We start from the raw sequence: 25,573 nt of genomic DNA, 5'->3' as shown, positions 1-25,573 counted from the left end.
TCCTGACCCCAGACTCTCCGGGACAGGCTCTGGGACGCCGCTGGTGGCTGGGACACCAGGGCTTGTCTGGCTGTGCTGCGCACCAGCTGCTGCCCATGGAGCCCCAGTTTCCCTGTCTGTGACCTGGGGCGGACACATCTCCTCCCCTGGCTCGGCAGGGCTGTTGGAGACTCTGAGGAGATAGGAAGAAAGTTGAAGGGTTTCAAGATGCTGAGTAAATTTGGGGTCAGGGAAGGCAGGACAAGGGACCCAAGTAAGGGAATTCCTCTGGACCCAAGGGCCCGGACAGCCTCAGGTCCCGTCACCTCTGTCAGGCCTTTGTTTTCTTAGGCTCATCCATCCCTGCGAGAACAAGGCCGTTGAGGTTGTTGACATGCCCCGTGGCCCGCCTCCGCCCAGATGGAATTTTCCACTGTGCTCCTTTTGCAAATATTAATCAAGGTCCCAGCTGGTCAACAGTGGACTCATTGTCTTGTGAAGAGCAAGCAGTTTCTGGCAGCTTCCCAGGGCCTCGGCGGCCCACCTGAGCTGGGACATGTGGCCGTAGGGCGCACCCCTGCCCTCAGTAGCCCTCCGGCCCCTCTTCTCCGGCTGGTTGAGCTTTGCAGGGTCAAAGGCTGCTTTGAGCCAACGGGAAGCCACACGGAAGGCCTCACCCCACTGTTCCCCACAGGGCCACACAGCAGAGATGACCTGCTCTGCTGCTATGAGGAGGGGCAGGCCCAGAACAGTGCACTAGGATTCGGGCCTGTCCCGGGAGGAAGGCTCGTGAGGTCCTGGCCCGTGTGCACCTGCACGGTGTTGGCCCGTGTTGTCACACTGTAGCCTGAAGCAGGTTGGGACACGGGGGCAGGGACCGCTGTTCTCCCCAAGCCCCATCCATCCATGGGGTGCTCTCGGGAGGTTTACTGGAGACTCCGGGTGCACAGAGCAGGGTTGATGATCTCTTAATTAATCTCTTATCAGTGGTATTATTATTGGCCCTGGTGGCACCTGACGGAGGAGGAAGCAGGGCGAGTGGGGCTATGTGGGGAGTAGGGCGAGGACAGGACCCTGGCCACACTGGGGATGTGACAACGTTGCCGTGGGCTTTGGTTTGGCACTTTTCATTTTTTTGAAGGATGTTTTTTGGCTCTTACTTCCTTTCCCTCTCCCAGCAAACCTGAGAAAGACGTGGCTCTGTTCCCATTTTATAGATGGGAAAACTGAGATCCAGAGGGGCTAAATAAGCCACTTCAAGCGGTGACCGCTTTGGGGCTGGAACCCAAGGACCTTGGCCAGCAGTTCCTTTCCTTTTCATCATATGAGGGGACCCCACAGACAAAGTCACTGTGTGAAATTGCCATAGGTTTCTCAACTCTGACTTCCGATTCTGTGCTTATCTTCCCCAGACCATCGGCGACAGCGTGTGGGCCGGCTCCCCTGCATCCGGTCATATCTGGGTGGGAGGTGGGTTTCAGACGCCATAACCGTGTCAGTGGGACACCGGGCCAGTGTCCCATCTGACAAGCAGGGATTTTCTTACCCTCCTCAAAAATCCAGCCGGTGTTCACGTTCCCAGGATCTAAGTAAGATGACGCGTTAGTCTTGAGATTTCTTTGCTCCTCTCCCCGTCTCATTTATTTTTCACTGGAATCTGCTCTTGAAGAGATGTATGGCCCTCCCCTGACCGGGTTTCTAGGTGGCCTTTTCGGTGCTCCTCTGACTTTCTTCTGAATTGGTGGGTGGATCCAGAAATGTGAGCAGATTCAGGTTTGAGTTTTTAGGCAAGGGGATTTCGTAGGTGTGGTGTCTCTCCGATCACATGGGGGACCCCCCCAGATGTGGGGTGGCTGCTGTCACCGTCCTGGCATCTGAGGGCACAGAGCCAGGTGTGAAGTACCTCCAGGGACAGTGCCTCCCTTGGGGCACTAAGGGCCTCCACAGTCACTAGGAGCCGAGCTTCATGCTTGGGTCTGCTCAGGCTGTGTCTACACAGTCACTGTTTAAAAGCTTAACAGGTCCTTTCATGTGGCTGGGCCCGTTCTTTCACTCCGCCATCCCGTCTTGGTAGGCGGTTAGGTTTTGTTTTTGTTTTAGGATTTTATTTATTTATTTATTTGACAGACAAAGATCACAAGTAGGCAGAGAGGCAGGCAGAGAGGAGGAAGCAGGCTCCCTGGTGAGCAGAGAGCCCGATGTGGGGCTCGATCCCAGGACCCTGAGATCATGACCTGAGCCGAAGGCAGAGGCTTTAACCTACTGAGCCACCCAGGCGCCCTGACAGTTAGGTTTTTATCATTGCTTGCCGGCGGAAACCACTCGGGTCGGACCTCTTCTGCTTGCTTTTCGTAGTCGTGAAGAGTTCTCTTCTGGTTAAATTCCAAGAAGTGAGATCGTGGAGACAAAGGGCGGCCCTTTAAAGCCCAGATGTGTCCATTCCCTTCCGGAAAGGTTTGCACACTCCGTACCTGTGCCCAAAGCAGATTTGCTGTCATTGGCCTTGCCCCAGTGGAGCTTCTCGAAGGCGGGAGTAGCCTGGGACTGCTTGCTCCCTCCCCAGAGGGGTCATCTCTTCCTGGGTTACTAACGAAAACCAGAACTTCGATGGCCCAAAGAGCCTGGTCCTAGCCCAGTACGCTGCACAGGCCGGAGGCTGGAATGGACACACACACACACACACACACACACACACACGTGTGCATGTCAGGAAGTGTTGTTTCAGAAAGTTCAGTCGGTTCTCCAGCCGTGTGACTTTGGAGACAGACAGTGTCCCCAGTGTGGACACTCCTGAGGTGCCAGGTAAACATTTTACTCTGGGCACACTTCTGTGGCAGTTTGATGCCACCAGAATTATCAAACATGCTGGACAGTTGGTCACGAACTCAATATTACATGGAAATTTGTCGTTCTACAAGAAATTCTGACGGTGAAATTTGGCAAGTTACTCAACACACACAGCCACCGGCTGGTTTTAGAACTTGAAATGAGAGTTGTTAGTTGGCACCAAGTACGACGGTGACGAAGGCCTCTAGCGAGACTTCACGGGGGGCTGGCTCCTGCATTCGCTGCCCCCCTCACTGAGTGTCATCTCTGCGCTCGGCCCGTCTGCTGTGGCCGTCCCGGACTGGGGCTGGCGGCCTGAAGCGATCAGGGCCTCGCTTCGCCGGCAGAAGTGCCACAGGGACCCGGTGGCCAGCCCCAGGCTGACGGGCCCAATGGAGGAGCTGGCTCGGTGCGACCGCCCTGTGTCCCAGGGTCTTCTCCCCTGGACTGGGAGGCATTACAGATGGAAGTCTCCTCTTGCCCTTTCCTCTCCTGCTCGGAGGCCAGGAGTGGACAGGCGGGGCCCTAAACAGAGCCTGGGTTGATCCCGGGAAACAGGGCGGGTCAGGGGTATAGGCCCCCAGACTCTGAAGGAAGCCTTAGATGCCAATGATCTGTGGTAGGACTCCACACCCACCCCCCAGCGAGCGCGCGCACGCGCGCACACACACACTCTCTCTCTCCCCCTCAAATGGACACATGTGCTATCCTGGCTTTCTCTGGTTCCTTACCTCCATCCCACCCCTCATTCTCCTTCCCCACCCGGGTAGCAAAGTGGGAAGGGCTGCTTCCCTGTGAATGCAGCCCCTTGTGGGTCCGTCTGTCCATCCACCTGGTCTGGAAGCCCAAGCGCACTGCACTAGGGATGAGGAGGTCCCTGTCTCCAAGGAGTTCCCTTTGGGTAGTGAGCCCTCCCTCTGCAACGCATTCCCACCACCCCCTCGTTCCCTTGCACACAGTGAGTGTGTTGGGGACCTGTCACTTTCCGACACCGTGAGCCGGAAGCTGTGTCTCCTCTGCGCCCCCAGCCCGGACCTGCCTTCCGAGGGGAGGGAGCCGGCCCCTTCAGACGGGTCTCAGGAACAGGGACATGTTGCTCTGGGGTAGGAGCGGCCTGGGGCCCGAGCACCAAGGCTGTCTGCCCGGGAGAGGAGAGGAAAGCCCAGCTCACCCCATCCCTGACCATGGGGTAGAGAGCTGGACCACGTGCGTCCTGAGAAGGGGAAGTGAGAGTGCCTTGCACTTTCCTGTCCCCATTATTCAGCAGAGTCTGGGCCAGGGATTCTTGGAGGAGGCGGGGGTGGGAGCAGAGGTGCCCAAGGGACCTCCCAATTTCAACAGAGGTGGGGGCCAGATAGATCCCAGTTTAGTCTACCTCTGCCCAGAGGCTGGAGAGATGCGTGCTGAGTTGAAGGTCAGACCCAGACCTTTGAGAGCAGTGAAAGGTTCCTCCGTGGGGGAGCACATGGAAGGGGTGTTGAAGGCAGAGCTGTGGTAGGTGATGGGGTTTGGAGTGACGGAGGTCCAGGAGAGTAAGTGACCTGCTGTCGCCCCATGAATAAGGGCCCTGTCTTTACTTCTCCACAGCAGGCTTGGTGCCTCCTGGCAAAGGCGCCATGTTGCTTCCTAATCCTATCGACCTCTGTTCTCACGTATTTCCAGCCTTCGGTGGAGCTGTCTCCTGGATCAAGACACAGAGCGAGGCAGGTGCAAGGGAGGACACCTGGGGCAGGATCCTGGACTTCTTTATACTTTCCTCAGTCACAGGTTTGCGTCCCTCAGCAATACCCAGAAACCCAGAATTGTGCTGTATGTGATATGGGAGAGTTTTTTGCAGTTCCTTTTTTTTTTATTATGACAAAATATATGTAACACAAAAATGACCGGTTTTAGCATTTGTTAAGTGTATAGTTCAGTGACATTAACTACATTAATGCTGTGCAACCATCACTGCTGTCCATTCCCAGAATGTGCCAGCACCTCAAACAGAGGTTCTGTACCCGCCAAACAGTACGGTCTTTGCTCTAATTATGGTGCTTCGCAGATCCGGTTCTCACAAATGGAAGTTTGCGGCAACCCCGCGGCAGGCGATGTCTTTTGACGCCCTTTTCCCAACAGCATCTGCTCGCCGCGTGTCTCTGTGTCACCGTTTGCTAATTCCTGCAGGATTTCCAACTTCCGTGTCCCTTACGGCGATCTGTGACCTGGGCTCACCGACGTGCTGTTGTCTTCATCTCGGACTGCCGCGAGCCGCGCTGTGTGAGGCCGTGATTCCGGCCGTGAACGTGGCGCGGCCTGACCACCCCAGCAGCCTGCCGTTCCCCTTCTCTTGCCCTCTCCTTGGCTCTTCCCGTTCCCTGAGACAAAACACCAGGGAACTCAGGCCAATTAATAACCCCCCAGTGGCCTCTGAAAGGAAGAGATCCACATCTCTCCACAGTTTAAATCAAAAGCCAGGAAGGATGGAGCTCAGTGAGGAAGGCCTACTGCAAGCTGAGACGGCTCGGAAGCTAGGCCTCTTGAGCTAAACTGCCAGCCATGCTGTGAGCGCAGAGGAAGTCCTTGAGGGAGATTAAAAGTGCTCTTTCGGGGCGCCCGGGTGGCTCAGTGAGTTAAAGCCTCTGCCTTCGGCTCAGGTCATGGTCTCAGGGTCCTGGGATCAAGCCCCGCATCGGGCTCTCTGCTCAGCAGGGAGCCTGCTTCCTCCTCTCTCTCTCTCTCTCTCTGCCTGCTTCTCTGCCTACTTGTGATCTCTGTCTGTCAAATAAATAAATAAAATCTTAAAAAAAATAACATTAAAAGTGCTCCTTCGGTGAACTTGTGAATGCTAAGAAAGCAACACAGCCTTATTGCTGCGATGGAGAAGGTCTGAGGGGTCTGGAGAGGAGATCAAAACAGCCACCACTTTCCCTTAAGCCAAAGCCTAAGCCAGAGCAAGGCCCACACTCTCTTCCGTCCTGTGAAGGCTGAGCTGGGCGGGCAGGCTGCAGGAGGACAGTCTGAAGCTCACTGAGGTGGGTTCACGAGGCAGAAGGGAAGATCATAGAAGTACAAGAAGCAGCAGGTGCTGACGGAGAAGCAGCAGCAAATTATCTGGAAGGTCCAGCTCAGCTAGTTCACGAAGGCGGCGACACTAAACAACAGGGTTTTGGCGTAGACGTCTGTAGGAAGACGATGCCATCTAGGCCTTTCATGGCTGGAGAAGAGAAGTCCACGCCTGGCTTCTAAGCTTCAAAGGACAAGCTGACTCTTTTTAGTGGTGAATGTACCGGGCACTCGAAGGTGAACCTGATGCTCATTTTCCCTTTGGAAGGTCCCAGGGCCCAGAAGAATAATGCTTGTCTGTGCTCTGGAAGGGAACAGCAAAGCCTGGATGTCCGCTCCTCTGTTTATGGCATGGTTTACTGAATATTTTAAGCCCATGGTTGAGACCTAGTGCTCAGAAAAAGAAGATTCTTTTCAAAACATGGCTGCTCATTGACAAAGCGCCCGGTCACCCGGGAGGGAGTTCTCATGGAGACACACAGCAAGATTCATGTCGTTTTCCTGTCCACTAACACGACATCCATTCTTCAGCCCCTGGTTCGTGGAGCAATTTCAACGGTTGAGTCTTATTATTTAAGAACTGTGCTTCCTAAGTCGGTAGCTGCCGGAGTCAATGATTCACCTGATGGATCTGGGCAAAGTCAATTTAAAAATCCTCTGGAAAGAATTCACCGTCTAGATGCCATGAAGAACATGTGTGATGTGTGAGAGGAGGTCAAAATATCAACTCGAGTAGGAGTTTGGAAGAAGCGGATTCCTGCCCTCACGGAAGACTTTGAGGGCCTCGAGACTTCTGTGGAGGAAGTAACTTGAGATGTAGTGGAAACAGCAAGAGAACCGGAGTTAGAAGTGGAGCCTGGAGATGGCACAGCATTGCTGCCCTCTCACGATTAAACTTGAACAGATGAGGGGCGCTTGGGTGGCTCAGTCAGTTAAGCATATGCCTTCGGCTCAGGTCATGATCTCGGGGTCCTGGGATCGAGTCCCGCATCGGGTTCCCTTCTCAGCAGGGAGCCTGCTTCTCCCTCTCCCTCTGCTTTTGTACCTTCCCTCACTGTGTCTCTCTCTGTCAAATAAAAAAAAAACAACAGAACACAAAACCTTGAACGGATGAGGAGTTGCCTCTCGGGGGTGAGCAAAGAAAGTGGTTTCTTGAGCTGGAATCCCTTCCAGGTGAGGGTGCCATGATGATTTTTGAAATGACAACAAAGGACTTAAAATATCACGTACACTTAGTTGATAAGCAGCAGTGGGATGTGAGAAGATTGACTCCAGTTTTCAGAGAGGTTCTACCGTGGATGAAATGCCATCAGACGCGTCGCATGCTACGGGGAAACCATTTGTGAAAGTGAGAGTCACTCAGTGCGGCAAACTTCTCTCTTGTCCTACTTAAGAAATCGCCACAGCCACTCCAGCCTTGAGGAACCACCGCCCTGAGCGGTCAGCAGCTGTCAACGTGGAGGCAGGGCCCTCCGCCAGCCCAGAGAGTATGACTCTCTGTAAACTCAGATGATGGTTAGCATTTTTTTAGTTAAAAAAAATTTTTAAATTAAGGTATATACATTGGTTTTTTAAAAGCATAATGCTATTACACACTTCACAGACTATAGTACAGGGTGAATAGCACTTGTTTTTTTTTAGATTTTATGTATTTATTTGACAGAGAGACACAGCGAGAGAGGGGACACAAGCAGGGGGTGTGGGAGAGAGAGAAGCAGGATTCCTGCTGAGCAGGGAGCCCGATGCGGGGCTCGATCCCAGGACCCCCAGATCATGACCTGGGCTGAAGGCAGACGCTTAACTACTGAGCCACCCAGTCACCCTGAATAGCACTTTAACACACACTGGGAAACCGAAAGCTTCATTTGACTCACTTTATTGTGAAATATGCTTTATTGTGTCGATCTGGAACCAAACCTGCCATATCTCAGAGGCATGCCTGTGACTCGCCATTTCCTCTCCCCCAACCTCTGGTCACCTCAAATCTCCTCTCTGTCTCTTTTAATTTCTCTCATATATGTGAAACCACACAGCAGCCGTCTTTTTATGACTGACTGATTTCACTTCACATAGGGTTTTCAAGATTCATCCGTGTTGGGGCGCCTGGTTGGCTCTGTTGGTTAAGTGACTGCGCTCAGCTCAGGTCATGATCCTGGAGTCCCAGGATCGAGTCCCACGTCCGGCTCCCTGCTCAGCTCGGGGAGTCCGCTTCTCCCTCTGCCCCTCCCCTCTCTCATGCGCTCTCTCTCTCTCAAATCAGTAAGTAAAATCTTAAAAAAAAAAAAAGATTCGCCCATGTCATCGCATGTATTAGGATTCTGTTCCTATTGAAGGCTGAGTAATCCTCCGTTTCATGGATCTCCTGCCCCTTGTTCCTTCAGTCACCTCTTGGCTGCCGCTTGCCTTGTTCCTCCCTTTCTGCTGTTGTGAATGATTCTGCTAGAAGCACTGCCGTGCAAACGCACGCAGATTTTATGGACGGAATATGGAATATCGCCAGTATCTGAGACCCTGCTGTCCGTTCTTTTGGGTGGATATCTGGGAGTGGAACTGCCAGATCGTATGGTAATTCTATGTTTAACTTTTTGAGGAACCGTCAAACTGGTTTTTTGTTTTGTTTTGTTTTGTTTTTTTCCTGCAGTGACTGTACTGTTTTACGTGCCAGCCAACGGTGCCCAGGAGTTCGAATTTCTCTATATCCTTGTCAACACTCATTCTTTTCCTTTCTGTAAAATTTATTTCACGACATCCTAATTCTAAGTGCATTCATATTTTCGATTTCTTTATAACTCAGTTTGGGGAGATGCTGTATTTCTGGGAGTTTGTTGGGAATTTTCATCTAGGTTATCTAATTTGTTTGCATAGTTATTCCTAGTGCTCTCATGGTCCTTTTTATTTCTATAAAACAGTAGCCATGTCCCTGCTTTCATTGCTGATTTTACTAATTGGAGTCTTCTCTCTTTTTTCTTATCCAGTGGACTTAAAGGCTTGTCCTTTGTTATTTTGTTTCATTAGTTTGAAGAACCAACTTTTGACTTGATTTTCTCTACTGTTTTTTCGTTCCTTATTTCATTTATCTCTGTTCTAATCTATTATTTCCTTCCTTCTGATAACTTTGGGCTTACTTTGCTCTTCTTTTTCTAGTACCTTAAGATGTAAAGTTAAGGTGTTTGGGGTTTTCTTTTTTTTGAGACCTTTCTTCTTTTTTAACATATGCATTTCCAACTAAAAATTTCCCTCTTCGCACCACTTTTGTTCCATCTCATAAGTTTCCGTGTGTTGTTTTCCTCATTGGTCTCTAATATCCCTCGCGATTTCTTCTTCGACAAACTGGTTGTTGAAGAGTATTGTTTAATTTCCACGTATTTGTGAATTTTCTAGTTTTCCTTTGGATGTTGATTTCTATTTTCATTCCATTATGATTAGAAAAGATACTTTGTGTGATTTCAGTCTTTTTAAATTTTTAAGATTTGTGGCCTATTATATGCCTGTCCTGGAAGAAGGTTCCATGAGTACTTGAGAAGAACGTCTGACCTGCCGTTGTTTGGTGGAGTATCCTAGGTCCAGTGGGGTTGTAGTGTTAATCAAGTCAGCCACTGCCTGTTGATCTCTCTGGGTATTCTGTCCGTCACTGAAATCCGAGTACAGAAATTGCCCCTTACTACGGTGGAATGGTGTATTACTTCCTTCAGATCTGTTAGCGTTTGCTTCAGATATTTTGGGGCTCTGGTATTGGGTACACGTATGAATTACACGTTTTAAAACCGTATTTATAGGGGCACCTGGGTGGCTCAGTGGGTTAAGCCTCTGCCTTCGGCTCAGGTCATGATCTCAGGCTCCTGGGATCGAGCCCCATGTGGGGCTCTCTGCTCAGCAGGGAGCCTGCTTCCCCCCACCCCCTTCTCTGCCTGCCACTCTGCCTACTTGTGATCTCTCTCTGGCAAATAAATAAATAAAATCTTTTTTAAAAACTGTATTTATATAAATGTTTTCTTTAGGTCCTACCGTGCATAGTTTGCCTTTTATATTTGGATATATTTCCAAGATTCATTCATGTCGATGTGAGTTTCTGGGTCCCTTCATCTTCACTGTTCTATGGCGTGTCTTTGTATGACCCTCCTACAACTTTCTGTGGCCTTGATATTTCCATATACATGTGGGAGTCAGCATGTCAATTTCTAGAAAAAAAAATCCTGATATTTGATTGGGATTACATCTTATCTATAAATCAGTTTCGAGAGTATTGACATCATAGCAACTTTAGGTCTTCCTGTTCATGCTGTCTCTTTCTGTTTATTTAGGTTATCTTTTTATCAACCGTGTGGTCGTTTTCCTGGTATAAGTCTTGCACATATTTTGTTACATCTGCTCCTAAGTATTTCATATTTCTTGGTGCTCTTGTAAATGGTATTGTCTTGTTTTGTCGTTACCCCACGACAGACGGGATCAACCGTACCCTACCACCACCCAGAATGTGTTGGAAATTGGAGACTGATGATACCACACATATATCCAGTGGCTATCTGAAAAGCCTTATTTTTCCATAATGGGGTTTTCTGGGGGAGAGCAGTGCAGACAAACCCAAGTTGGTCTGGGATAGCCTGAGTGAAGGGAAGGCTGAATGGCTCTGATTTTTACTGTGGTGTGGGTGTGGAACCAAGGTGGGCTGGAGTTGCCAGATTTGAAAGGCCCCCTCCCCGCCCCCACAGCAGGAATGGCGGGGCTTTCTTACTGACTTCCTCAGATACAGGGCAAGAGAGAGGCATGGAGCTTAAAGCTGTCAGTAATCAAGCATCCAAAATAAACTCAGTCTTTATTACGCTTTTTACATTTATTTTTAAATTTTATTTATTTGTTTGTAAAAATTTTTATGTATTTATTTGACACAGAGAGAGAGACAGAGAGGGAACACAAGCAGGGGGAGCGGGAGAGGGAAAAGCAGGCTTCCCGCCAAGCAGGGAGCCTGATGCGGGGCTCGATCCCAGGACCCTGGGATCATGACTTGAGCAGAAGGCAGACGCTTAATGACTGAGCCACCCAGGCGCCCCCGCTTTTTACATTTAAACTGCCAGTCGTTAATAGTATATAAAAATACAGTTGCTTTTGTATGTTGACCTTGTATCCTGTGACCTTGCTAAATTCACTTATTAATTCCAGTCGCTTTTTTAAATTCCTTGGGGATTTCTACGTAGATGATCATGTTATCTGTAAAAAAAGACATTTCTAATTTTTCTAATCTGTATGCCTTTTACTTTTGTAGTAATTAATTAACCTTAAAATGCTGGTTAGAGGGCGCCTGGGTGGCTCAGTGGGTTAAAGCCTCTGCCTTTGGCTCAGGTCATGATCTCAGGGTCCTGGGATCAGGGTCCTGGGAATCTCTGCTCAGCGGGAAGCCTGCTTCTTCCTCTCTCTCTGCCTGCCTCTTTGCCTACTTGTGATCTCTGTCTGTCAAATAAATAAATAAAATCTTTAAAAAACAATGCTGGGGGCGCCTGGGTGGCTCAGTGGTTTAAGCCGCTGCCTTCAGCTCAGGTCATGATCTCAGGGTCCTGGGATCGAGTCCCGCATCGGGCTCTCTGCTCGGCAGGGAGCCTGCTTCCCTCTCACACTCTCTGCCTGCCTCTGCCTACTTGTGATCTCTCTCTGTCAAATAAATAAATAAAATCTTTAAAAAACAATGCTGGTTAGAACCTTCACATAGTGTTGAATAAACAGTGGTGAGAATGAATATCCTTGCCTTGTTCCTGATCTCAGGGGGAAAGCTTTTGGCCTTTCACTGTTCAGTACGAAGCCAGCTGTAGGTATCTCATAGATGGTCCTTATCAGGCAGTTCTCTTTCATTCCTTGAGTACACAGAGACTTTATGGACGGAATATGGAATATCGCCAAACACTTTCTGCAGTAAGACGATCACATGGTTTTTCTCTTTTGGCTTCTTAATATGACAGAATGCATTGATTAATTTTCTCCTGTTGAGCCAATTTCACATCACTGGGTTAAACTTGGGTTGGTTATGGTGTATGTTGCTGGATTTGATATGCCAAAATTTTGTTAAGGATATTTGCATCTCTGTTCATGATAGATGTTGGTCTATCGTCTTCTTGTGACGTGTTTGGTTTTGGTAACAGGTTAGTGCTGGTGTTCTAAAAATAAGTGGGAGACTGTTCTCCATTCTTCTGTTTTCTATAGAATTGGTATTATTCCATCTTGGATGTTTCTTAGATTTTACCACTGAAGTCTAAAGTTTCCTCTGTGAGAAGAGTTTAGATAGTGAATTCAGTCTCTTTAATAGATACATATAGCTATTTAGGTAAAATAGTTCTTGAGTCAGCTCTGAGAATCTGTCTTTCAGTTATCACATTTTTGGGGCACAAAATTTCCATGTTATCCTTATATTGTCTTTTAGATGTCTGTAGAAGAGGTAGCGAGTGATACCTCCTCTGTCATTGCCAATGTTGGTCATTTTGTGTCACCTCTCTTTCCTTTGGGCAGAGGTTTATTATCTTCCTGTTTTTAAGAACCAAATTTTGGTTTTGTTTTTTTCTACTTTTAAACATGTTTTCCTTTTCTTTAAAGATTTTATTTATTTATTTGGCAGAGAGAGATCACGAGTAGGCAGAGAGGCAGGCAGAGAGAGAGGAGGAAGCAGGCTCCCTGCCGAGCAGAGAGCCTGATACGGGGCTTGACCCCAGGACCCCGGGATCATGACAAGCCAAAAGCAAAGGCTTTAACCCACTGAACCACCCAGGCACCCCCGTTATGTACATTTTAATACCACATATATTATAAATCTTATTGTATATTTTACTGTTTTAGCTTTAGACAATTATATTCCGAAGAGATTAAAAATAAGGAGAGTCTGGATTTTGCTTCTTTTTTTTCTATGTTCATTTGTTTTGTTTCTTAAATTCCACATATGAGTGAAATTATATGGTCCCTATCTTTCTCTGGCTTGTTTCACTTTGCATTCTACCCTCTCAATTCCTCCACGTTGTTGCCAATGGCAAGATTTCATCCTTTTTTATGGCTGAGTAATATCCCATTTTGTATGTAAGAAGGGAGGTGGGTGGGGGGGGGGGTTGGAAAAGATAAAGGAGATTAAGAGTACACTTATTCTTTTTAAGGGAAGTTTTTATTATAAAAATTCTTTATAACTGCTGTAAACTAGATTCTTAGTAGGATTACATTTCATTTTTAATTTTTTCTTTTTTTCAATTTTCATTGAAATTCTAGTTAACATATAGTGTACAGGAGTTGAATTGAGTGGTTCATCAGTTACCTGTAACACCCGGTTCTCATCATAACAAGTGACCTCCTAAATACCCATCACCCACCCGACCCCTCCACCACACCCCTCCTTCCATCAACCCTCAGTTCTCTGTCATCAGAAAGGTATAGAATTGTTGAATCATTATACTGGACACCTGAAACTAACATAACACTGTATGTTATGTTTGAATAAAAATGTAGTAATTCCTAGATTAAAAAATACAAATGAAAACAAGGGGGGGAAAGTGTGCTGTATTTACCCACTATGGTAGGCTTCACAGTTGCCTCCCATGATACCCATCTTCTAGCTCTCGGGTCTGTGAATATGTTACCTTGTGTGGCAACACGGACTTTGCAGATGAGATTAACAATCTGGAGACAGAGAGATCATCCTGGACTGTCCAGGAGGTTCCAGTAGGTTCCAGTGACGTAATCGCAAGTGTCCGATTAATGGGGAGACACAAGGACAGAAATGGAAATGTAACAACAGAAGCACGAGGCTGAAGAATGCAGGTGACCCTTGGAATCTAGAAAAGGCAAGGAAATGGATTCTTCTCTAGGAGGCTTTTAGAAGGAGCTAGTCCGGCTGAGACCTTGACTTTAACCCAGTGAAAGGGTTTCAGACTGCTTTCAAACTGTCAGCCTCCAGAACTGGAAGGGAATAAATTTGTGTTGTTTTTAAGCCACCAAGTTTATGGTCATTTGTTAAAACAGTCATCAGAAACTCATACACGCACATTTTTACCATTTCCATTGCTCTCTCTTTTTTTGGGGCGGGAGGATAGATTGAAATTTCTAGCTGGTGTCATACTTCTTTTGCCTAAAGTACTCCCTTTAACGTATCTTGCAGTGCAGATCCACTGGCAATAAATATCCTCAGCTTTTGTTTCTCTGAAGATATATTTCTCCTTTATATTTGTGAAAGATAGAATCACTAGGAAGACTTATAAGTTTACAGGATTTCTCCCCCACCATTTCAGTGTTTTACAGTTGTCCCTCCATTATCTTCTGGATTGCATGTTTTTTGATGAGAAGTTTGTTGTCACTCTTATATTTATTCTTCTGTGCGTGTTTCTTTTTTTGGCTGGCTGTCTTGATGATTTTTTCTTGGGATTTCCACAATTTGACGATCATGTACTTAGATGTGTTTTTTTTTTTTTTTTAATTTTGCATGGGGTGCTCTAAGCTTCTTGAATCTGTGATGTTTTAATTTTGGAAGCATCTCAGCAATGATCTCTTTAAATATTTTTCTCCTCTGTTTTCTCTTTGCCCTTCTCTCTGTCTCCCTTTCTTCCTTTCACCCTGCCCCCCACCTTTCCCATCTCCTTTTTCCTTATATACCTCTTTTCTTACTGGGATTCCAATAATCTTAACTCTAGATAGTTTGATATCATCCCGTGGCTTTTAGCTGTTCTCTCTTTTCCTCTCTCTCTCACTCTTTCTCCACTTTATATTATTTCCATTTGGATAAGTCCTATTAACCTAATTTGCATTTTCACTTATTCTCTTTTCTGCTGTAACCAAATTATTCATTTCTGATCTTTTTTTTAAGATTTTATTTACTTGACACAGAGAGAACATAAGTAGGCAGAGCAGTAACCAGAGGGACGGGGAGAAGCAGGCTCCCCACTGAGCAGAGAGCCTGCTTCTGGTCTCCATCCCAGGACCCTGGGATCATGACCTGAGCCAAAGGCAGACACTTAACTGACGGAGCCACCCAGGTGCCCCTCTGATAATTTTTTTTTTTTTTGGGGAGCATTTCTGTTTTTAAGTTTCCAATTTTTGCTGCAATCACCTATCTGCTCAACATGTTGTCCACCTTTTCAACTAAGTCTTGTAAAATGTGAAACTTGGTTATTTTGATGTCTTTGTTTGACAGTTCTGGTATCTGGATGGGTCCTCCCTTGGTCTGGTTGTTAACTACTTTATCTTTTGATAAATGAGTCATTTCTTTTTCTTGTTCTTTTCTGTCTCAATATTTATTATTTTTAATTTTAGTTGTAAGTGTACAATACTAGTTTCAGATTTACTGTATGTTGATTCAAGAATTAAGTCATTACAGAATGCTCACGGTGGTTTTCAGTGTCATGTGGTTTTCATCTGTCACCATACGAAGTTATGGCAGTATTATTGACGATATTTCCTGTGCTGTACTTTTTTCTTATGGTTTTAGATCTTACATTTAGGTCTCCGATCCATTTTGAGTTTATTTTTGTGTATGGTGTAAGAAAGTAGCCCAGTTTCATTCTCTTCAATGTAGCTGCCCCATTTCCCCAACACTATTTATTAAAGAGACTTTTTTTGTATATTGGATATTCTTGCCTCCTTTGTCATAGACGAATTGACCATAAACATGGGTTTCTGAGCTCTCTATTCTGTTCCACTGATCTATGTGTTTTGTTTTATTTTGTTTTGTTTTTGTGCCAGTACCATACTGTTCTCATTACTATGACTTTGTTGTATAGTTTGAAATCTGGGCCCATGATACCTCCAGCTTTTTTGTTCTTCCTCCGTTTTGCTTTGGCTATTCAGGATCTTTTGTGGTCCCATACAAATCTGAGGATTATTTGTTCTAGTTCCGTAAAAAATGCTGTTGTTACTTTGATAGGGATTGCACCAAATCTGTAGATTGCTTTGGGATGCATGAACATTTTAAGGATATTAATTCTTCAAACCCATGACAATGGTATATCCTTTTCCATTTCTTTGTGTCATCTCCAGTTTCTTTCACTGAGATGATATAGTTCAGAGTACAGGTCTTTGAGCTCCTTGGTTAAATTTATTCCTAGGTATCTTATTCTTTTTGATGCAATTGTAAATGGGATTGTTTTCTTAATTTCTCTTTCTGCCAGTTCATTATTAGTGTATAGAAACTCAACAGTGTTCTGTGTCGTAATTTTTGTGTCCTGAAACTTTACAGAATTCATTTATCAGTTCTAATAGGGTTTCGAATTCATTTATTAGTTCTAATAGGGTGTTTTAATCTTTAGGGTTTTCTGTACGTCTTATCATGCCATCTGCAAATTGTGACAGTTTTACTTTTTCTTTACTGATTTGGGTGCCTTTGTTTTTTTTATCTGAGTGCTGTGGCTAGGACTCCTGGTACTATATTTAGTAAAAGTGGTAAGAGTGGACATCTTTCTCTTGTTTCTCATCTTAGAGGGAAAGCGTTCAGGTTTTCACCATTGATATGATGTTAGCTGTAGGTGCGTCATATACAGCCATTATTATCTTGAGGTATGTTCCCTCTCTATCCACTTTGTTGAGTTTTGTTTTTTTCATCATGAGTAGATGTTGAGTTTTGTTAAATTTTTTTCTGCATCTTTTGAGATGATCATATGATTTTTATCCTTCATTTTGTTAATACAGTGCTTCAGGTTAACTGATTTGTATCTATTGATCTAGCCTTATATCCTTGGGATATATCCCACTTGATTATGGTGAATGATCCTTTTAGTATATTGTTTGCTAATATTTTATTGAGGATTTTTGCATCTATGTTCATCAGGGATATTGGTCTATAATCTTCTTATAGTATCTTTGTCTGGTTTGGGTATCAGGGTAATGCTGGCTTCATAGAATGAATCTGGAAGCATTCCTTTCTCTTCTGTTTTTTTGGAATAGTTTGAGAAGGATAGATAGGTATTAACTCTTCTGGTTAGAATTCACCTGTGAAAATATCTGGTCCTGGATTTTTGTTTGTTGAGAGTTTTGTCATTACTGATTCAATTTCATTACTGGTAATAGGTCTGTTCAGACTTTTTCTTTCTTCCTGAGTCAGTCTTGCAAGATTATGTTTCTAGGAACTTAGCCACTTCTAGGTGTTTCAGTTTGCTGGTGTGAGATTTTTCATAATAGCCTCATAATCCTTTGTATTCTGTGGTGTTGGTTGAAATTTCTCTTTCATTTGTGATTTTGTTTGCTTTTTTCTTGATGAATCTGGCTAAAGGTTTATCAATTTTATCTTTTTGAAGAACCAGCTCTTAGTTTCATTGATCTTTTCTTTCAAGGCTTTATTTCTGCTCTGATATTTATTCCTTCCTTCTATTGACTTTGGGCTTCTTTTTCTAGTTAGATTGGTTATTTGAGATTTTTTTCTTGTTTCTTGAGGTAGGACTGTACTGCTATGAACTTCCCTCTTAGAAATGCTTTTGCAAAGCCCCAAAGATTTTGAACAATTGTGTGTCCATTTTCATTCATCTGTTGTTTGTTTTTTTTTTTTTTAATTTCCTCTTTTATTTCTTCATTGACCTATTGGTTGTTCAGTAGCCTGTTATTTAGTCTCGATGTTTGTCTTTCTACCAGACAAGGAAAAAATCTTTTTAAGATTTATTTATTTGAGAGAGAAAGAGCATGAGAGGGGAAAGGTCGGGGGAGAAGCAGGCTCCCCACTGAGCAGGGAGCCCGACGCGGGACTCGATCCTGGGACTCCAGGATCAGGACTTGAGCTGAAGGCAGTCATTTAACCAGCTGAGCCACCCAGGCACCCCTCCAGACTTTTCTTGTAATTGATTTCTAGTGTCATACCATCATGGTTAGAAAAGATGCTTGATAGGATTTTAATCTTCTTTAATTTATTGAAACTTATTTTGTGGCCTAATGTGAGAACTGTCTTGGAGAACATTCCATGTGCACCTGAAAAGAATGTGTATTTTGTTGTTTTTGGATGGAATGTTCTGTATATATCTGCCAAGTCTGTCTGGTCTAATGTGCCACTAAAAACCACTCTCCTGGGTGGCTCAGTCATTGGGCATCTGCCTTCGGCTCAGGTCAGGGCCCCAGGGTCCTGGGATCAAGCCCCGCATGGGACTCCCTGATTGGCGGGAAGCCTGCTTCTCCCCTTCCCACTCCCCGCTTGTATTTCCTCTCTCGCTGTGTCTCTGTCAACTAAATAAATAAAATCTTTAAAATAAAAAAAAATAAAAACCACTGTTCCTTATTGATCTTTGCATGGATGATCTCTCCATTGGTGTAAGTGGGATTGTAAAGGTACAGGATGACTAAATGGGTCAAAAGTATAAGATCCATCTATATGGATCTTAAAGTCCTCTATTATGGCATTACTATCAGTTTCTCCCTATTAATATTTGTTTCATATATTTAGGCCCTTCTATATCATGCTTATTGTTAGAGTCTCTTGTTGGATTGATCCCTTTGTCACTAAATAATGCTTTCTCTTGTTACAGTCCTTGTTTTTAAGTCTATTTTGTCTAATGGAAGTATTGCTGCCCTGGCTTTTTCCCTTCCTTCCTTCCTTTCCTCTCCTCTCCTCTCTCTTTCTTCTTCCATTCCCATGAAAAACCTCCTTTTTCTACCCGTTCACTTTTAGTCTGCACGGGTCTTTAGGTCTGAAGTGAGTCTGTTGTAGATAGCAGATAGATGGATCTTATACTTTTGACCCATTCAGTCATCCTGTACCTTTTCATTGAAACATTTACATTTAAAGTAATTATTGATAGGTGTGCACTCGTTGGCACTTTGTCCATTATTTTCTGGTTGTTTTGGCAGTTCTCTATTCCTTTCTTCTCTTGCTCTCTTTGCTTGTAATTTGATGACTTCTTTTTTAGTGTTATACTTAGATGCCTTTGTGCTTATTTTATTATGCATTTTTGGTTTGTGGTTATGTAAGGCTTATATATAACATCCTATGTATGTGACAATCTGTACTAAGTTGGTGGTCACTTAACTTTGAACATATTCTGAATTTACTACATTTTTACTCCCCTCCTCCATGTTTTAATGTATGTGACATCGTATTTTATATCTTTGTGTATCCCTTAACTAATTTTTGTAGATATAATTTTATTTTGTTTTTTACCTTCATACTAACTTTATAAGTGATTAATCTACTACCTTTCTGTTTGCTTTTACCAGTGATACTGTTTCCTTTCATAATATTCTTCTAGTTATGACCTTTTGTTTTCCTCTTAAAGAGATCCCTTTAACAAGGTTGGCCTAGAGGTGATGAATATTTTCAACTTTTATTTGCCTGAGAAACCAAGTCTCCTTTAATTCTGAACAATAACCTTGCCAGATAGAGTATTCTTGGTGGTAGGTTTTTCCTTTCAACACTTCGAAAGTATCATGTCACTCCCTTCTTCCTGCAAAGTTTCTGCTGAAAAATCTGGTAATAGCTTTGTGGGATTTCTCCTTTTATGTAACTACTTGCTTTTCTCTTCCTGCTTTTATGATTCTCTTTAATTTTTGCCATTTCAATTATTATGTGCCTTCACGTGGACATCCTGGGTGCACCTTGTTAGGGACTTTTTGTGCTTCCTGGACCTTGGATGTCTGTTTTCTTCCCCAGGTTAGGGAAATTTTCAGCTATTATTTCTTCAAATAAGTCTTCTGCCCCATTCCCTCTTCTCTTTCAGGCACCCCCGCTTTTTTAAAATAAAGATTTTATTTATTTGACAGAGATCACAAGTAGGCAGAGAGGCAGGCAGAGAAAGAGGAAGGGAAGCAGGCTCCCTGCTGAGCAGAGAGGATCCCAGGACCCTGGGATCATGACCTCAGCCAATGGCAGAGGCTTTAACCCACTGAGCCACCCAGGTGCCCCTTGGGCACTCCTTCAATGTGAATGTTGGTACACTTGATGTTGTTTCAGAGGTCCATTAATCTATCCTCATTTTCAAAATTCTTTTTCTTTTTGCTGTTCAGCGTGGGTGCTTTCCACTACCTTGTCTTCCAGATTGCTGATCTACTCTTTTGCATCCTCTAATCTGCTGTTGATTTCCTCTATTGTATTTTTCAGTGATTATTCTGCTCTGATTTGTGCCTTTTTGTATTTTCTCTTTGTTGACATTGACTCTGAGCTCACCCACTCTTCTCAACGAACATCCTATGACTGTTACTTTGACGTCTTTAGCAGGTAGACTGCCGATCTTAGTTCTTTGCTTAGTTCTTTTTCTGAGGTCCTGTCATCTTCTTTGGTTTGGAGTACATTCTTCTGTGTCTTCATTATGTCTGACTCTGTTGGCTTCTGTGTATTCAGTAGGGCCTTTTGTAGAAGGCACCTGTAGGACCCAGTAGTGCAATCTCCCCTGCTCACCAGAACCAGGCACTCAAGGGGTGTCCCTTGTGTAGGCTGTTTGCACCTTCCTGTTGTGATTGGCCACAACTTGTGTGGCTGCCTGAGTGGGCTGGCTGTAGCTGTAGCAGGTGCACAGATGGGCCAGCCCTGCTGGCTACAGTGACCAGCTGTGACTGCAGCAGGCACACTGGTGAGCCGGGCTGGCTTAGACCCGGTACAGCTGGCTAAGAAAACCCAGTGTAGCTGCTGCAGGTATGCTGGTGTATGGAGTTAGTGCCTGGCACAGCTGGCTGAAGGGCCTAGCTGTAGCCACTGCAGGTGGGGTATGGTGGGGATGCTAGGGTATGGTGCTGGCTCTCTGCTTCCCCAAGGCAAGAGTCACTTTGGAGGGGTGCCAGTCCCAGCCGAGGCCACCTGCTGGGAGTGCTGGGACAGGAGCCACTTTGGAGGCTACGTGCTAGGACAGATGGGCTGAGTGGTGTGGGTCTCCAGGGGAATGCTGGGGGTGGGGGGGAGCAAGCAATGCCATCAAGCTAGAGAAGTATCAGAAGTGGCTCCCGCACATCCAGCAGGCTGAAGGAGGGCAAGAAAAAGGGCGTCACCAGCAACTTTTGTGCCTGGAGAAATCTCCTGCAGATCCCTGCCGGCTCAGCAAACATGCTAAAAGTAGTCGGTAGATCTTCATGTATAGGCTAGGTGCTCTTCCAACTGCCGCTCCCGTGCTGGGGATGAGACTGAGTGATACAGCGCACTGGCCCTTTAAAGGCGGACTCTTGGTTTCCTTTGGCCCTCCAGCTCTCCTAGAGTTCAGCCTCACGGATTTTCAAAGCCAGACATCATGGGGGTGCATCTTCCCAGGGCAGATCCCCAGGATGGGGGATGTCCCACGTGAGGTTTGGTCCCGGCTCCTCAGGGAGGACCGCGGTGCTTGTGACAGTCTTCTCCTTGTGGCGGGAAACCCACTGCAGTGCCAGGGTAGTGGTCCCTGCTGGCCTCTCTGCCCCTTCTTGAGGGGGTCTTCTCTTTATGGTTTTAGCTGTGGAATAGCCACTGTGCCAGTCTTCGGGTGATTTTCAGAGTAGGCTGCACTGTGTGTCCTCACTGCCCCCGTGTGTCTGTGAGAGAAGGTGAGCTCAGGGTCCTCCTCCTCCACCCTCCCCTGCTCTTCGTCTGTATCTCCCAAATTTTTACTGAATGCAGGACCTTGTGTGTAACAGGATAGTAGTGACTGAGGCAAACAGTGTTTATGCCTAGAAAGGTCATGCTATTTATTCTACCAGGTCGTGAGTGTGGAGTGTCGAGCCAGCCCAGCTGGGAGCTGAGTGGTGGCCATGGCTCCCTTGCGCTAGTATGGGGCCCGGAGTGCTGGAAGGCTCTTCTGTGTTCCTGCTTTCAGGAGGGCCTGGGGCTGCTTTCTCGTGTGCCCGCATGAAGGGGGACGGGGTCCTTGTCTACACTCGTCTTCTAGCCCGCCTGCGGGCTATGCTGCTGGACTGGGGCAGGCTCATGGAAGGGCTGGCGGATGGGGCAGGGGTGTCTTGACGTTCCTCGGCTCTCTCTTGTGGAGTCACTCTCGTGCGCCTGAACCTTATACATGGGGCTTTCTCAGATGTGCTTTTGTCAGCAGAGTGGCATATACTGGTTCTTTTCCACCCCTGTGCAATGAGCACTACTGGGATTCATTTGCACATTGTTGAGAAACACAGCTCCAGAAGCTATGGCATTGTGTTGTTCAAACTCCAGCACCCTACAGAGATCTCTGAAGACTGTAGCTCTGCCCCAGCCCTGCTGAAAAGCCTTCTAGCTCCTCCCATGGCCCTCAGGCCACAGGCTCTGAGCTCAGCAGCCTGGAGCCTCACACCTTGACCTTCTTTCAGTTACTTAAGTCTGGTCTGTCTCCCGGGCCCCAGACCATCCCCTCTGAGGGCAGATGTCTTGTTCTCTGGGTATTGCTAGAGATGAAATGGTGCCTGGCATGAGGTAGCGACTCAACAACCATCTTAAAGGGATGAGCATTGATTACAAAGCGCAGAAAGCCCTGACCTCCCCTGCATTCCAGCAGCCAGACACCTGCCTAGCCTCTGGGTTCACCTACACCTGTCAATGAGAAGCCTCTCTGGGGACCACCCCTCCTCCCAAGTTTGGGGAGGAGCCCCTGTGCCTCCAGCCCTGTACATAGAAGTCCTGGCATGGACCTCCCAGTAGGGCTCCCTCCTCCTAGTTCCCCAGTTCAGGGTCCTGCCAGCCAGTCCTGCTTTGGGCCAGTTCTGCATTGTGCATCCCGAGTTAAAATTCTAAAGCTGCTTTTCCTGTTTTAGGAACGTGATTCATTGCTTTCCTCTTGGTGGATGTGCGAGGACCTGGGCTAGAAGCATGTGGCGTGTTCCGCGAGGCTGGAGGGTAGGGCGCCTGGGCCCCTTGGGAGCCGAGGGGCGGAAGCGGCCGCCCAGCATCCGCGCGCTGGCCAGCGTGGGCTCCCGGAGCGGGGACGAGTACAGTCACGTGGTGGTGGGTGCAGGCTCTGCGGGCTGCGTGCTGGCCGGGCGGCTCACCGAGGACCCCGACAAGCACGTGCTGCTGCTGGAGGCCGGGCCCAAGGACGTGCTGGCGGGGAGCAAGCGGCTCTTGTGGAAGATCCACATGCCCGCGGCCCTCGTGGCCAACCTGTGCGATGACAGATACAACTGGTGCTACCACACGGAGCCGCAGCCGGGCCTCGACGGCCGGGTGCTGTACTGGCCGCGCGGCCGGGTCTGGGGGGGCTCGTCGTCGCTCAACGCCATGGTCTACATCCGCGGCCACGCCGAAGACTACAACCGCTGGCAGCGGGAAGGCGCCGCGGGCTGGGACTACGCGCACTGCCTGCCCTACTTCCGCAAGGCGCAGAGCCACGAGCTGGGCGCCGGCACGTACCGCGGCGGCCAGGGCCCCCTGCACGTGTCCCGGGGCAGGACCAACCACCCGCTGCACCACGCCTTCCTGGAGGCAGCGCAGCAGGCCGGCTACCCGCTCACCGAGGACATGAACGGCTTCCAGCAGGAAGGCTTCGGATGGATGGACATGACCATCCACCAAGGTAGGGCGGGCTCCCATCCCTAGGCTCACTGGGTCTTCCTTTTCCCCTTTTTAAAATAAAGGGAGCTACACTCCAGCACAGCTCCATCCCTCCTGCCCTCATCGTGGTCATTGAGGGTAAACAGGGGCTCGGAGGAGGCCCAGACGACCAAGGCATCGCACGACTGAGGCCACAGGATACAGCCCACAGCCAGTGGGAAACGATTTGGAGACAGAGACTCTTGGGCATTCTCTAGGCCTCTGGCCTCTGTTGTCTTGGCGTCAGCTCTGCCCAAAGAGCCCAAAGTTGGAAGAGACTTGTAGATGAGGAGACTGAGGCATAGGGCACCACAGTGCCTTGCTCACAGCAGGACAGAGGCAAGGCCTGGGTTGATCCAGGGCTCCTGCCTGGCTCCAAAGGGTTCTCACCCCGTTATTAGCTGCTCCCGGCCTGTCATCCTGTCCAGAGCAGAAGATGTTTTCCCACCGCTAATGGATGTGGACTTCAGTCCAGCAGGGACTTGTGGTCTCAGCCTTCCTTCTGAGGCAGAGCTCGGTATTTGGGGAAGGTCAGCCCCTTTCCCTGTGCAGGTGCCGGAAAGGGGGCCAGGAACTGTGCCCAATGTCCTTGCTCTGTCCTGCAGGCAAGCGCTGGAGCACCGCGTGTGCGTACCTGCACCCGGCACTGGGCCGCCCCAACCTCACCGCCGAGGCGCAGACACTTGTGACCAGGGTGCTGTTTGAGGGCACCCGCGCCGTGGGTGTGGAGTACATCAAGAATGGCCAGAGCCACAGGGTGAGTTCCTGCCAGACCGGGGCCGCGCACGTGGAGGGTGACGAGTGGTCCCCCCTGGGGCTGGTGCTCCGTGTGGGTAGCTGTCGGGCTCTGATCTCTAGGGCCTAGGGGGAGGTGGCTGTCAGGCCAGCCACATGCAGAGAGCCTGTCGTGGTCCCTGTGAGCATCTGCCCCTCCTACCTCAGAGCAGCCCCCCGGTTCCTTCCGTACCTTTGCAGAAATCACTGGATTTGTGTAAGACTTTAATAACCACAAATGTGGACCTACTCCCTGTTGCACACCACTGTTTCCTGCCCCGTAGTGCGTCAGGATTGGGCTGCGGCTGCGGGAAGGGCCGGCTCGCTGCTGCTGCATTCATACCACCGTGTGTGTGCTCGCTTTCATGCATGTCACTGGTCACTGAAGCTCCGTGCTCTGGTGCTTTAAGACCATCATGACGGCCTGGCTGTCACAGGACAGGTCGTGTCAAAGCTGTGCCTGCCCAGGGCTCTCCCAGAGCGGCCTGCTGAGCATCCTCCGCGTGGGACTGGGATCAGAGGCCACGTTCTCGGGGTGCTGCCTGGCTTTGTGGGAACTGTGACCTGTGCATCTTCCAGGTTTACGCCAGCACAGAGGTGATTCTGAGTGGGGGTGCCATCAACTCTCCACAGCTGCTCATGCTCTCAGGCGTCGGCAACGCGGACGACCTCCGCAAGCTGGGCATCCCGGTGGTGTGCCACCTGCCCGGTGGGTTGCCTTCTCCCCGCTCCTCAGAGGGGCCCCTGTTAAAAGGGCTTAGTGGAGTTCATTAGCGTGGAGTGGGGTGGGGGCAACCGTTCTTCCCACGAGTCTCAATGGACACCCCTACCCCCCCAACGACCCCAAGTCTTTCTGTCGTTTCCCCCCCCTTCCTTGGCCCTCCTGTCCCCTTGGGAGGTGATGCCCCTCCACTAGGGAGCATGGCCTGCGAAGCCCTCTGGTCCAGGCTCAGCTCTGTCCCCAGGGCAGCCCTGCGGTGATAGGAGTCTGGGCGTTGGTTTTAAGTCCAGCAGCGCTGATGTTAAAAATGCTGGCTCGGTGCTCCGGGGCATGCTTTTCATGCTGAGAAAATTATCACGGGCCTAAAATTGCACTTACAGTCTTTGATACCCATTAGGAGCTCTCACCTCTCTTAGAACCCAACCTCCCCGGAAATGACCTTTTTTGCACAGAGGCTTCCCAGTGAGAGGTCCATCAGAATGCTGGTATAGTGGCCTGCCCCGTGTCTGCTCGTGCTCAGATGAGCTCACACAGTGTCTGCCCAGCTCAGCAAGGCTGGATCCCCTCCTTCCCCCAGCCAGGGGTACAGGTGGCTCCTGCTGAATGCCCGGACCCTGCCCTTGGGGAGGGTGCTCCCTGGCAGGATGGCATCGGGATGGTTCCAGGGGCTGCCCTGGGAGTGAGTGACAAGGGCAGGTGGCTTTGGCAGCCCGAAAAGCTGAGATTGGCTTCGAGCATAAGGATGGAGTCCCTGGAGATGACCTTTTAAGCTGAGACCCAGGGAAGGAGCAGGAGCTGGCTTGGCAGATAAATGGATGGGGGTGAGGGGACTT

At 47.9% G+C, this 25,573-nt stretch overlaps 1 protein-coding gene across 3 annotated transcripts in view; it reads left to right on the top strand.

Moving 5' to 3' along the window:
• The window catches only part of CHDH (choline dehydrogenase), a 36,868-nt gene that overhangs the window by 3,189 nt on the left and 8,106 nt on the right, over positions 1–25,573 (top strand). For 2 of the 3 annotated variants that reach the window (XM_045990281.1, XM_045990284.1), the window contains exons 2-5: positions 4,468–4,572; positions 22,471–23,228; positions 23,851–24,002; positions 24,599–24,728. In XM_045990281.1, the coding sequence (XP_045846237.1) occupies positions 22,526–23,228; positions 23,851–24,002; positions 24,599–24,728 (985 nt within the window). In that variant the 5' untranslated portion in view covers positions 4,468–4,572; positions 22,471–22,525. The remainder of the gene's footprint in view (positions 1–4,467; positions 4,573–22,470; positions 23,229–23,850; positions 24,003–24,598; positions 24,729–25,573) is intronic. The other variant, XM_045990283.1, reaches the window with a different exon arrangement.

Source organism: Meles meles, chromosome 20 (assembly GCF_922984935.1).
Source record: "Meles meles chromosome 20, mMelMel3.1 paternal haplotype, whole genome shotgun sequence".
In the NCBI taxonomy this organism is placed as follows: domain Eukaryota; kingdom Metazoa; phylum Chordata; class Mammalia; order Carnivora; family Mustelidae; genus Meles; species Meles meles.
The sequence above is the reverse complement of the archived record's forward strand: the minus strand, read 5'-3'. Positions and strand labels throughout refer to the sequence as shown.